This window comes from Onychostoma macrolepis, chromosome 10 (genome assembly GCF_012432095.1).
Source record: "Onychostoma macrolepis isolate SWU-2019 chromosome 10, ASM1243209v1, whole genome shotgun sequence".
NCBI lineage: Eukaryota > Metazoa > Chordata > Actinopteri > Cypriniformes > Cyprinidae > Onychostoma > Onychostoma macrolepis.
In genome coordinates, this window is record NC_081164.1 from 17,697,306 (window position 1) to 17,710,971 (window position 13,666).

A 13,666-nucleotide genomic window follows, 5' to 3' on the forward strand; every position below is an offset into this window, starting at 1 on the left:
ATTAACTTATCTATATAACTTGTGAACTATATTCCAAGACTGCTGAATTCATATGACAGATTTCATAAATATAGTATGACATGAGTTTTTTTTGTTTGTTTTTTTAAATAGATTTTTAGTTTTATTCAGCAGGAATGCATTAAATTAAAAAAAAAACACACATTTACAATATTACAAAATGTTGCAATCCTATTTCGAATAAATACTGCTTTTTTGAGCTTTCCATTCATAACAAAAAAAGTGTAATGTGTGTAATTTTCAGTCTGTTTCTCATACAAAGCAATTGTATGACTTAAGAAGTTGCACTGACATCTTTTGAGGCACTTTTATAAAGCTGTTTTTGAAAAAAGAGCAGCTTAAACTTTTTACTGAATATCACAGAGAAGAAAAAAATCATGTATCTTTGGGATGACAAGAAAATAAAGACAGAATTTTCTTTTTTGGATGCACTGTCCCTTTAAGAGCACAAGGAGTCAAGGGAACTGAGACCTAATAATGTCACTGTCTGCTATAATGTAGAGCTTCTTCAGATGAATTAGCTGCCATCTTGATCTCCTAAATCAGGCCTGCTAAATGCCGTGCAGACTACAAGAGCGGTTACATAAGATCTCAATTACATAAGACATACTCTATGCCAGAAGTGGGTGGAGATTGGGAATCATTTTATTATTACAGAACTTCAGCGAGCGATAAAAATCACGTCCCTCGAGAAAAGACTGCAGGAAAAGATGTAGCTTCAGACGATCAGACTGTTCTCTCCATTTCGTTCACTCTCTCTTTGATGATAGTCTCACCAGACACTGCTCTCATTAGAAAGTTCAGTGTGGACGTTATTATTACAGCAGACATTAAAAGATAAGGGTATGATGATGATGATGATGATGAATTAATTATGAGTGCTTCTCAGAGAGATCATTTTCAAAGTCATCTAAGAACATTCAATGCAGCAGCACTTACGCAATATGCAGCACTTAAAGAAAATGAGAAGAGAAGTAACAGATAAAGATAAACGCAAAACAAAAACTGAAACAGACAAAAAAATAAATAAACAAAACAAAACAAAACAGGAATCTAGAGCAGTGTTATGTTTACAAGTAACTAGGGGTTCTTCAGTTAATAAGACAGATATAAATGCCCCTTATTTTCTTGGCTTTCATTGTGTGTGGTTTTGGCAGCAGACGCACATTAAATGATTTGCATGGAAAGCTCATTTGCTGTGCACACACACACAGTGCTTTTATGTCCAAACACAAGCTGTCGACACAAAAGTTCACATACAAACACACACTCCTTCATACACACACACCTGGTAGGAGTGACTCAGCAAAAGCAGCAGACTAACTAAAATCTGATCTCCAGATACCTGCTGTCTGACACGCTACAGAATAAATGAGGATGGATGAGCTAAAATACAAAGCAAAGGAACAACTGCACATTTTTGAGGGGAATTCACTGCTGTTTATTTGCAAGTACTGTCTGTCTTGTTATAGTGCCCGGTTCATGAAATGAATTATGCAAATCAGGCAACGCAAACATGTTTACGCAATCTGTGTTGAAAGCAATCTGCTCGACACAATTCTCAATCTTGTGAGTTTTGTGTGCAAGGTTACCAGACAATGCAGCAGACTACCACTGGCGTATTCGAGAGAACATGTTTTTTTTTTAATTCCACTGCTTTGGTTTTCCATTTCTATGTAGACAGATATGTTTGATCATTTTGCTCATGCTTTTGCAGCATTCTGTGCATGATATGGCGTTCTAATACTCAGCATCCTAAGGGGCCATTCACACAGAGCATGTTTAAGAACTAAGATGCAGGGCACTCAAATGAAAAAAGGAAGGTCTAGAGATGTGTTTCTTAACTTTTTAAAATTGCAAGTCGCATTTTTAGAACAGAGTGTCATGCACAAGATGCCACAAATTATTATAGCACACATGGTTATAATAATGAATTAATTATGGGTGTTTCTCAAAGAGAACATTTTCAAAATAATCTAAGAATATTTAATGCAGCAACACTTACGCAATATGCAATGCTCAAAGAAAAAGAAAAGAGAATGCAAAAATGCATTCTGTGTGAACGGCCCCTTTTGACTGACCAGACCCTTAAAACACTACACACAGTAAAAAAAAAAAAGCTGAGCCAACTTAAGGCAACCAGCTTCAGCAGATTTTTGAGTTTTCTCAACTTGTCATTTTAAGTTTATACAACAAAAATTGAAAATCTCCCACAAAAATAAGTTGAGCAAACTCAAAAATCTGCGGAAGCTGGTTGCCTTAAAATTTTAAATTTTTACAGTGCAGTCAAGGCATCTGAACCAGCTCTTTTAAATGCTAAAAGACTGCATGGCTTGTCTGGATATATGCGCATTTAAAATCTGTCATTTGATCATTATTTGATGAATTACTACAAAATATGCACAAACGTTTCTTTTCAAAGGAATTCTACGCATGCCTGTTTTTCTTTGTTGTTGCTTATTCACAAAACTCAATGCTGTTCTTCCACAATCTATAAGTCTAATTTACATAGAAAAGAAGACTGTTGACAATGACTTCATTTTCGGCGCTACTGCCACACATTTAGCACCACATAGGCCTACTAAAGTGGGGTAATTTGCCCCTTAATTTTTTACTAAATGCAAACTAAATGAAAACAAATCATCTAGAGTAAAATTAAAACAAAACTAAAAAGTCATCTAAAATAAAACAAAGAAACAAAAAACAAAAACATAAACTAGAGTAAAACAAAACAAAAACAAAGTCATCCAGAGTAAAACTGAAATAAAACAGTCGTCTAGAGTAAAACAAAAGAAACAAAAAGCAAAACAAAACTGATCTAGAGTAAAACAAAAAACTCATCTAGAGTAAAACTACAACAAAGCAAAACAGTCATCTAGAGTAAAACGAAACAGTCACCTAGAGTAAAACAATACAAAATAAAAAACAAAAGGTCATGTAGAGTACAAAACAAAATAAAAAAAAGTAATCTACAGTAAAACATAACAGTCATCTAGAGTAAAACAAAACGTTATCTAAAATAAAACAAGTTTTCTAGAGTAAAACCAAACAAAACAATAATCTAGAGTAAAACAAAACAAATCAGTTATCTAGAGTAAAACTAAAAAAAACAAATCATCTAGAGAAAAATAAAACTAAATAAAACAAACAATCATGTAAAGTAATGTTATATTTACTTACGTAAACAACACAGATATAAACACCCCTAATTTAAGCACAGTGCTACTGCAGCACTTTATCACCATGTACAAAAGTGGCACAATTTGCCTCATTATTTTTCACTAAATACAACATTTGAGAACATTACTGAAACCCAGATTAAACTTCAATCTTAGATTGAGTTGCTAATCCAGATTTGGATTTTAATATGGATTTAAGTCACCAGGAAACAAAGAAATTCTGCTGACAACCAAATCTGGGGAGAGCGTGACCATATGCCAAAGGCAGAATATCTGGCCATTTTATTGGACAGGAGGGGAACGAGAGGTGAGGAGAGCTCAAGAGGGGGTAAATGGCCCTCCAGACAATGGAAGGCTGTTAGAGATTGAAAGACATGGCTAATTAAGCAGGGTGTGTGTATGCAATGGGGCGGAAAATCAGTTATGTCCATACGGCAAACTCCAAGAAGAGCAAACACATGAATGATTGCCGATTACACGCCTGCTATGTCTCTGTCTCGGCCCGAAGCATATGCCAGAGGTCATTAAGAATCAGTTGCAGTATGCAGGACACGTCTGTCTGGTTATTTGTTTGTGTGTGTGTGTGTGTGTGTGTCTGTGTCTGTGTGTTAACTATTTGAAAGCTGTGTCTTTGTGTAGCTTTATGTCCTGTGTGTGTCTGTGTGAGTAAATATAGGCTTAACGGATAAGAACAAGAGAGCCATGTCCGCGGCCTAAACCACTTATCGTACGTCTACCTCTCTCTCAGACTAAACTCCCCACACACTCCGACACACACTACTGCCCACGGTGACGCCACAAAGGCTCAGGCCGTTACTAAGCAACTGGATCACATCGTCATAGAAACTGTTGAAAGGGGGGGTTGATCAGTTTCTTTGGAAGGAGAGATCATGAGGGAGCAACAAGCAAGGATAAAATTAGCTCATGTCCAAAGTCCTGTCCTTTGTGAGGAAAGACAACCACAACTTTGATACTCTACATATATGTCAGAATGTCAGAGACAGACAGAAAGCTCCAAGCCAGGGCCATTTGGAGGGTCCCTGCATGGTTGCAGATGACATTAAATGGGTTTTAAGACAGTTTAATTATGAATTTCAGCTGTATGCCCTCTTTGCTCCCATCTGTCAGCAGTGTCCTCCAGCATCACAAGCAAAAATATAAGCCTGCACTCAGCATTACCGGAAATTTCTGGAGATCACACGGGGACTGGATCCAGGTCAGTGGCCATCTGAGGGAATCTGAATCAGATGTGGCACAGAAAACTTTTCTAACTCTGAAATATCTGTATGCGAAGCACCTGAATCAATCAATAAAACTAGTGGTGCTTTTCCATGCAAAACTTGCCACTATGATACTAGGGTGCACTGGATAGTTGGTAGGGTGTTGATTTGTGGATCTGAGGAGTCACTATGTGGTTGGCTAAACATCAAGTCAAAAGAGCTGGCCGCTAAGTTGCTTTGCGTTTCTGATAAGGGAGTTGAAATCTGGCATGCAAAATTACCAACTTATTGTATCTATAAAAAATGACAAAAGGCCAAAAATAAACATTTACATTTACGCTACATTCACTAGTTTTAACATTACAATTGTGAGGTAGTTTAAAAGGATAGTTAACCCAAAAATGAAAATGCTGTTAATTACTCACCCTCATGTACTTCCAAACCCATATGACCTTTGTTCATCTTTGGAACACAAATTAAGATATTTTTGACGAAATCCAAGAGCTTTCTGACCTTGCATAGACAGCAACGCAACTCAAATGTTCTAGGTCTAGAAACAGTAACATCAGTGGTTCAACAGTAATTTTATGAAGCTACGAGAATAATTTTTGTGCACAAAGAAAACAAAAATAACTACTTTATTCAACAATTTTTCTCCTCCATGTTACTGTCCACCACCATTCATGAGTACCACGATGCACCTACATCATGTAGTGTATGCATGCATATCACAAACTTTTGAATAAAGTAAGCAGAATGGCCTGGTAACTCAGCCATCAGTACCTCCATCTATACAGAGCTGTAGTATTTGTTCTTTTCTACTACAGCATCACAATGTTTTTTTGGGTTTTTTTTTTATCATAAAACCTTACACAATTCATACTTCACATCCTACAGTAACACTCCAGAAAAAAGCCTCACGATATGTAGGAAGATGGAATAAAGCCTTGATCTACTGTCTCTGACCTCATTATACAGGTTCTCAGAAAGGTGCCATGAGACTCACGCAAAGACCCAAAAACCCAGATCTCTCTTGTGATCATGAGCTTTTTGATTCATTCACATTTCATTTCCACATAGAGACGGTGGCTACATGCATCTCACATGCATGCTAGCAACTGATGTCTATTTTTAAAATCACGTCAGGTGCTACAGACATCAGAGCTAGAGGCAGATGTTGGTTCCGTCACAATGATTCAGTCGCTGAAGACATCAACGCCTGTTGTCGGCTATGCAAGGACCATATGGGTAGGAGAGTGAAATACACTATTATTTGCACCAGAAACAACTGTTTAAGTTGCATCAGACATTTGATCTAATATGAAATCAGCCTTGCATGAACAGAAGGAATACACATCTCTACCAAGCCATATGATACTCAAGTAACTGGCAGGATCTGTAGCTTGAAGAAACGCATACATTTACACTTGACAAAATCACATTCATACTCCCTGATGAGTAATCAGATTGCAATCCGTCTCCCTATAATTAGCTTTTTTACTAACAGACAAACTGGCTGAATTTCACTCTGCTTTCCCTGAAACATGCCATACAATGTGTGATATACCATAAACATTTTCTGTTTGGAGCACATTTTACATTAGACTCCACCAAGGCAGGCAACAAACTGAAGTTTTATTCACTGACTGAAAGCAGAAATCCATATTTTTCTTTCATAAGGTACAGACAGGTTCATTTGCATACATTAACGCAGCAGAAAAATGCGAAAACTTTTGGTCGACTGAATAATATCCTGGCTCAGCTCTCTTACTGAACTCTCTCTGAGCAGATGAAATAGAATTTGCATGGATTTTCTTACATTTTTTCTTTTTTGCAAACTTTGCAAAACCAACACGAGCCTAGTGAAAAATGGCTGCAATGACATAATACTAAAAAGACAATCATGTTTTGTAAAAGATAATGAACTACCTCATGACTCAACAACACAGAACTTAACTAACAATTGCTTTAGAAATGCCATTAATCACCTACACAGTCAGATTTTCTTTTGTAATACATCAAACAAGCACAGCAACAATAATATTGGCATATGCTGCTTCCACACCTGGATCCTGCATTCAAACTGGACAATAAACAGGAAGATGTACTTTTATTGCTTTGTTAATTGTGCACCTGAACTTCTCAACCTCCCATTTCATTTTAGTAATGCGTTCATCTTTTTTTTCTTTTTCTTTTTTCTTTTCTCTAACCCAAGCAGATTCTTTTATCTCCTTTTATTTTCTCTCTCTGTCTCTCCTTCCTGGTTTCTGTTGCTTTTGTTCATAATTCTATCAGGACAAAATGGTGTGCTGTAACTGTGCAGGCCAGGCTTGTTCATTAGACAGCTCCCTCAGGCCCAATCGATCCCTGTTCTAAATTTAGCGTTAGCCATAATGCTCTTACTTTATCTGGATGGTGACCAAGGCTTTGATGCCATGCTGTATAACCTCTGATATCAGACCCACACAGTGGGAGGAAGGCTTTTATGAATCACATTTAATTCAAAATACATATTTGTTGCTCAATAGCTACTCTAAAAAGGCAGTCTTATGCACGACTGCACATGATATGATGTGCTCCGGTTTTCCACATTCAAGGTGATTTAGAGGACTTTTTAAATAGAAAAGACCAAGTCTAAAGATCTGAGACACTGGCAGAGCTGCCAGCACAGAGATCAATGGAGAGAAAGTAGTCTGTGCACAGATTAATTAGAGTTTAATGAATTTCAGCCAAATGGCGTCTGCTTATTTGCACATTTTACCTGGCTGAGAAGAGACACATTGGAAGATGAGTATGTACAGTGACATTCAAAAGTCCACATTAAAAATTCTTGGATTCAAAACAGGGCTATTATAGTTAACTAAAACTAAAACTATAAAATGTTTTTGTTAAATTAAATTAAATAAACTTGAACAGAATTAAAATAAAATCTAAATAAAAGAAACTTTAACTTATTTTATTTCACCTAGTTGACAAGGCAGCATTTCTCATTTGCATTTAGTTAATCTTTATGTATTAAAATAACTAAAATTGAAAAAAAAAAAAAACCTGCACATGCACATATTTAATAATAATAATAATAATAATAATAATAATGACAAATTACTGAAACTTACAATAAATTAAACTGCAGAAAATTAATAAAAAGTATCATGGTATCTCAATGAAATACTAAAATAGCCCTGATTCAGAATTAAAGCTGGAAATAAACATAACATTTTAAGAAAAAATTATGTAAAATGATTTTGAAATATTTAAGGTTCTACACTATTTTTAGGTTACTAAGCAAATTTGCAACATTAGTCATGTGACAAAAGGTCAAACTTCCTTCCTGAAGCACATGATGCTCTTTGGATCAGAAGTTTTACCACTGCCTTTTTTTACTGCAAAAGGGGACACACCAAATTAAAATATAAAATGAATGTAAATAAATATGCAATTTTTTAAAATTCCAATTTTCACTAAACTTGTTATCCTAATAATATAATGCTATGCAAACAGTACATTAAATTAGAAAAATGAAAAAAGCACAAGTGCACTTTTGAGCTGCACGTCTTACAATGGGAATGATCAAATATTTATTAACGTACGTCAAAGCACGTCATGCACGCATGCGCCCTTCTGTCATTCTGCATGTGTGGGGTGGCACAGCTGTTTCAGAGCGGCACGAAAAGGTGGGAGGAATTAAAATGAGAGCAGAAGCCCGAGTTATTTCTGTATTCTCTGAGCCACCAGTTCTCTCATGTTGAGTGTGCGTGGGCAAAGACACAGATTCCCATTCATAAACTATACTAGATCTGCCATAACTCTTGCTGCAGGTTAGGGGGAGATTTCTGCTGTAGCATTTGAAATAATGACACTTCATTATTTATAATTCAAGGCTTGTGGGATGAATTCATTTCAGAGGTTAAAAAACAAAAGCCACATTGTTTGGATGTTGAGTCCCCTACTTCTAGGATATTTCTTGTGGGTTTTACAACAGAAGAACAATTTGAAACACTTTTAGCTCTATACAGTATTAGAGTCAACTGATAACAATAACATAAGAGGAATTCTGCTGTTGATGAATGAATCATTTCTAACATTTCTATTTCACAACCACTCAATTATCCGGGACTCCCAATGTGCAATCTCAGTAAGCTTTCAAGTTTTCCGTGCCAGTTCAAAGGGTGAGCTTACATAACAGAAGCTATTATGAAATTCATTAGTTGTCTGAGGTAAAATCACATGAATGAATCAACTTTACATAACAAAGTTCCATCATGATACAACACAAAACAGATTCTCCTTATACTAAATTATGGCAGCAGTATCAAGATTTCCATTCATGAACTGGCAGTCTTACCTGTTTTCCCTCAAGAGTGTAGATCCTCTTGACAATGCCAGAATCGAGCTTTATAGCATCTGTAATGTCAGTGAGAACTTGCTCAAAGGAGTGAGCCGTCTTCTTGTTGAGCAGGATGCGAACTGCCTTCCGCGGCTTCACCCCACTGCGGATGACGGTGACCAGTTTGGGTCTGATGAAGTCTTTGCTCTCTTTGAACTGCGGTCCTGATTTCGAGCTGGCTAGAGACGTGGGGCATTTGCTGGAGCCTAAGGCCCTCACATTCACAGACCAGTTAGGGTTGACATTGTTGGAGTAGTCGAGTTTTTTAAAGGCTTCGGTGGAGCCACACACGTAACTCTCACCTAAAATTACGGAGAGAACATAGTGACATAAAATGTGTGAGATTTTTCACATTTTCTATGAAAAGAAATGAGTGCATTTTAGGATAAAAGACCCGAGGCAGTGACTGGTGATTTTCACTGTCGATTGAGCTGTCATCTCTGTTAAAATGCATTGATTTAAGGTAAAGTCATGCAGACTTAAATGCTCATCATTGAGTGCCCTAATTCTGTATCCTTGTCGTCACTTTTACTGCTCTAATTTTGAAAAGAGAATCCAAGAGCATCCAATGCACCAAGCTATGGCATTTTTAGAGCATCTCATAAAACAATATGCTATCAAAATTAAAGCTGCAGTCTGTAACTTTTTTTGGTTAAAAATTATCCGAAATCAATATTTGAGCAAGTACATAACCAGCCAGTTTTCAAAACTATAGCCTTACTTTAGCCTGATTCACAAGGGTTTATAATAATGTTTTCTAATTTGAGTGGTACGGGTAGGTTTTCGCGGGAAATTCGAGCATGGCACTGCGTCATTACGTCACGTCTGTAAACATAAAGAAGTTGTCCCAGCTACTAGGCTGTCGCATGTGAGGATCCTGCAGGTGGCGGATCGTTTATAGCCTTTTCTCACAGCAGCTGGAATAATTTAATTTATCATTTTGATGGCGGATTGTAATCCAGAAAGGATTATGTGTTTATGAAACACGTGTGAATGAAATTAAATTATATTCCAGTTTTAAAATGTGCTTCTGATTACAGATAGCCTGGGATTACACAAGATTTGTATTTTACAGAAAACCAGTTCGAAGGGAGCATAGTTTGCTTTTTAGGTTAAAAGAATTTCTTAATATGAAATTCGAATGGTATGACAATTAGATTAGACTGTACAGAAATTGAAATCTACACGCTAATACACACTATACTCATAGACAAGCAATGCTGATGTTGTTAACATTAATAATTTGAGAATAAAGTATAACATTAATAACACTTTGCAAGGTTTGATGTGATATGAGCTAATAGATCGTTAGATTTATGGTAATGCTTTTTTCCTCAGTTGGTCAGAACAAACTTGGCAGACTTGTTACTAACTTGTTCAGATGACAATATACGCTGAAAATTCTTATTTGGGTCATATATTCCAAGACATAGGCTAGAATCTGTGATTGCGAAGTACAGTAAACATCCACACCGGTGCGGTGACTGACAGCTACACATTCATTCATCTCAAAACATTAGATTCATCTGCTGCAGCAGTGCCGGAGTACAGCCCAGGCAAGCAAGATTATTCCGCACACAGCTGCAATTCCAGGTTTTCAAACAGAGATGGCGACAAAGAGGCAAAACTTACGGACTGCAGCTTTGAATCATATTTGATAGACTAAAAAGCTGTTCACATAGAATACATTGTTGCATTAAAAAACAGCAACAACAAAGCACAAAACAAAGGGCAGCAAAATTGAAAAGTAATTTTCTATGCACTTCCATGGCAATATGAAAATATTTTACATTTAGAATTTGTATTAAGGTGACCAGGCGTGCCACTTCCCAGGGACACGTTCTCCCCAGGATTTCTATATTGCCTAAAATAACCAGTTGTTGGTTGTTTGCTCTGCGCCGATCAATCATTGACATCAAAGTACCGCGAGAGCGATTCGAAAGTATAAGCTTCTGCTCTGTTCTCTACAGCTCTCGTGGTACTTTAATGTCATACAACGATTGATCGGCACAGTGCAAACAGGATATTTTAGGCAATTAAGAAATTCTGGGCAGAACGTGTCCCCGGGAAGTGGTCACCTTAATTTGCATGAATTTATACAAAATTCACGCAAACTCATTTGTGCGCTTTTTGCTTACTGGTGTTTTCTCATGAGATTGTGTCATGATGCATTTTTAAAAGTTGAAATGCTTGAAATTTTACATGATAAAAACACTGTTCTTGTGGAGACGCTTAAAAAGCAGCGAGATGCAATGGCAAAATTATGTCTGTATAGCACGTTCTCATAAAAAATATCTATAATAATTTAAAAAATTTGGAGGCAAAAAACAAAACAAACAAAAAAGAATCGGAAGCAAATCAGTGTGTGATCATTTGAGTGACAATCGCTATGTTTCAATTATAAAAGAATGCCCGAGAGACATATAGCAGGTTAAATAGGCTATCTTGGTCTGTCTGCGATCCAACTCATGTAGCGTGAAATGTGTTTGACTGAAAATGACAACTGTGTAGTGAGAAGAACAACAATCCGACGTGTAGTGTTTGGGCGGCATTAGATAACTTCTTACCTTCCACCAGCTGATCTATACTGGTGATTTTTTTGGAACCATCTATTGTGTAGATGATTCGCACCCCTTGGGGCAGGTTGACGTTGTCAGAAAGGGTTCGGGTCAGGTCGGCCAGCAAAGCATCAAAGGTTCTTATCCGGTCCGATGAGATGGCATACACTATGCCGTTGAAGTACTTGTCACCATTGCGGTAAAAGCGCACTTTCTTCGCCTTCTTCTCCTGGCTCAGAGCTTTGAGTGTGCGCGTCCGGTACAGGCTGCAGTGGGCGCTGTGAGTGGGGCTGAGGAGCCCGTTCGCCCGGCCTGCGCTTCGGCTGTTGCGTTGCACTTTGTCCCTCTCGTCAAAGTGTTCCTCCATGTCGTCCAGTCAAATTAGATCTAAAGCGTAAAAATTAAATGTGGATAAGAGAAGTTACCTAACTAACCGTGTAGGTGTAATCCTTCAACCCTGTGATATGGGTGTCAGTTAATGTCTGGTCTGAAAATAACCTTTTAGTGACAGCTTCTTAGAGCTAATTAAATCCTGCGTCTGTCATCCTGTTTTTGAGCGTCACTTTGACATGGCAAACGTGCTCAAAAGTCTGTTATTTTTTAGTAGCCTATATAGGCTACGTTGAATAATGGTTAGCCTATTTGTATTTCAGGCTCAGTGTCCAATAAGGATGTTAAAAATCTTTGATCGAGTTCAAAACGTGCCAAATTCTTAGAATCAGATATTGCTTTCATACGTTTGAAAAATATTTAATATATTTTTTTTACAACTATTTTAGGTTAAAAACTCTCAGAGTGGTTTAACTGTCAAGTAAAAAGTAGGTTTTCAAAAAAAAGTTTTAAAACATATTTCAAGGATTTATTTTTAATTTGAAACAAATTCATTTTTAGTAATAACGTTACCTAGAAGGTTTTTTCGACCTGAACGCAAGCCCTTTCATAAAAAGCTCAAAATATATGAATAAAATATTTAAAAAATATGTAGGCTACAGACACACACAAAAAGAGTGACACTGACACAAATATATATTTTTTTAAAAAACAAATGATAAAAGATTATGTCGAATTACTACATTTTCCCCAACAATAACAGTTTGACATAGTCGCGCAAACATAGGAAAATTACTTTGATCCTTAAATTGAAAACATGATCACGTCATTTTTGTTTCAGTTTAATTTTTTAATGTAAATAACTTCGATCCGGAAAAAAAAATTAACGTCACGTCGCTGACAATTTGATAAGCTGAACTATTCAAATGAATTAGACTGAGCAAAACAACATTCAAAGGCAGGTTAAAATATTTGCGAGTTTTCGGTTCGCTTTATTTCTACTTACAGAAAAGAAACAGACCTTTCTACTTGCCTAAAGGTGAAGACTTAGGGAATATTCAAGGTTTCTTCGTAATGGTCACGATTCAGATGTTGAGTTGTGCTGACAGGAGTCGTGATGTGAGCCCGGCACCTCCTTTGTTGTCCCGCAGAGGAAGCTGGCTGCTGGTCGGTCGGTCGGCAGCTGCTGTTCTCTCTCTCTCTCTCCTCCGTGTCTTGCAGTGATTTACATTGGCCGCTTTCTCATTGAGATTCAGCCCCGCACCGCAGACCTGCCACAGCCAGCCATCCCTCCCTCTCTCCCCACACACACACACACACACACACACACTCTCTCACACACACACCCCCCGCCCCGTTCCTCTCCGGTGAGGCTGCTCCACTAAGTCTCTTTCTCGAAGCTCCCTCACGACTCAGAGCGAACATGTGTTTGTACACATGCCCAAACTGCTTTGATCATTCAAATAACACTAACTACATTAATTAGTCTTAAATATAATTATGTAGGTGTATTCTAAAATTACATAATTATATAAAATAGATCGTCTTAACCTTGACTCTTCATAGAAGCATGCAATGAAAATCCCAGCAAGGTGACACTGATACAATGTTGAGACGTTGAGACAATTATGCTATCCTGTGCTTTATGTCCTGCTCCCTGATTACTAATTTGTCAGGTCATCATCCATATTCTTCATTCAGTTATTTAATATGATGAGATTCAGATTTCAGAGAACCCAAAGGAAAAGAGGCAGCTGTGAGCCAGCCATTGGACCACTGTAGTCTGGCATCGGCTGAAAGTAATTATCTTAAAGGTTGTAGTTATGTACTTTTTGTCCCACTTTTGTTTTTTAAAGACTAATCTTTTTGTCATTGATTGTCTAAATCTGTTTAAAAACAAATAAAGTGACAACTGCTGGAAATGTGTCATTTTCATTTTAAAAGGTTTTCCCCAAACTTTGAAATGGTCAGGAG

General features: G+C 37.1%; 1 protein-coding gene across 9 annotated transcripts in view; it reads right to left on the reverse strand.

Moving 5' to 3' along the window:
- The window catches only part of dclk1a (doublecortin-like kinase 1a), a 50,784-nt gene extending 37,347 nt beyond the window's left edge, over positions 1-13,437 (reverse strand). For 2 of the 9 annotated variants that reach the window (XM_058789918.1, XM_058789916.1), the window contains exons 1-3: positions 12,726-13,430; positions 11,372-11,749; positions 8,763-9,106 (exon numbers count right to left, since the gene is read on the reverse strand). In XM_058789918.1, the coding sequence (XP_058645901.1) occupies positions 8,763-9,106; positions 11,372-11,729 (702 nt within the window). In that variant the 5' untranslated portion in view covers positions 11,730-11,749; positions 12,726-13,430. Of the gene's footprint in view, positions 1-8,762; positions 9,107-11,371; positions 11,820-12,725 lie in introns of those variants that run through there. The other 7 variants (XM_058789920.1, XM_058789921.1, XM_058789923.1 and 4 more) reach the window with 7 other exon arrangements.
- Positions 13,438-13,666: the final 229 nt, after the last annotated feature.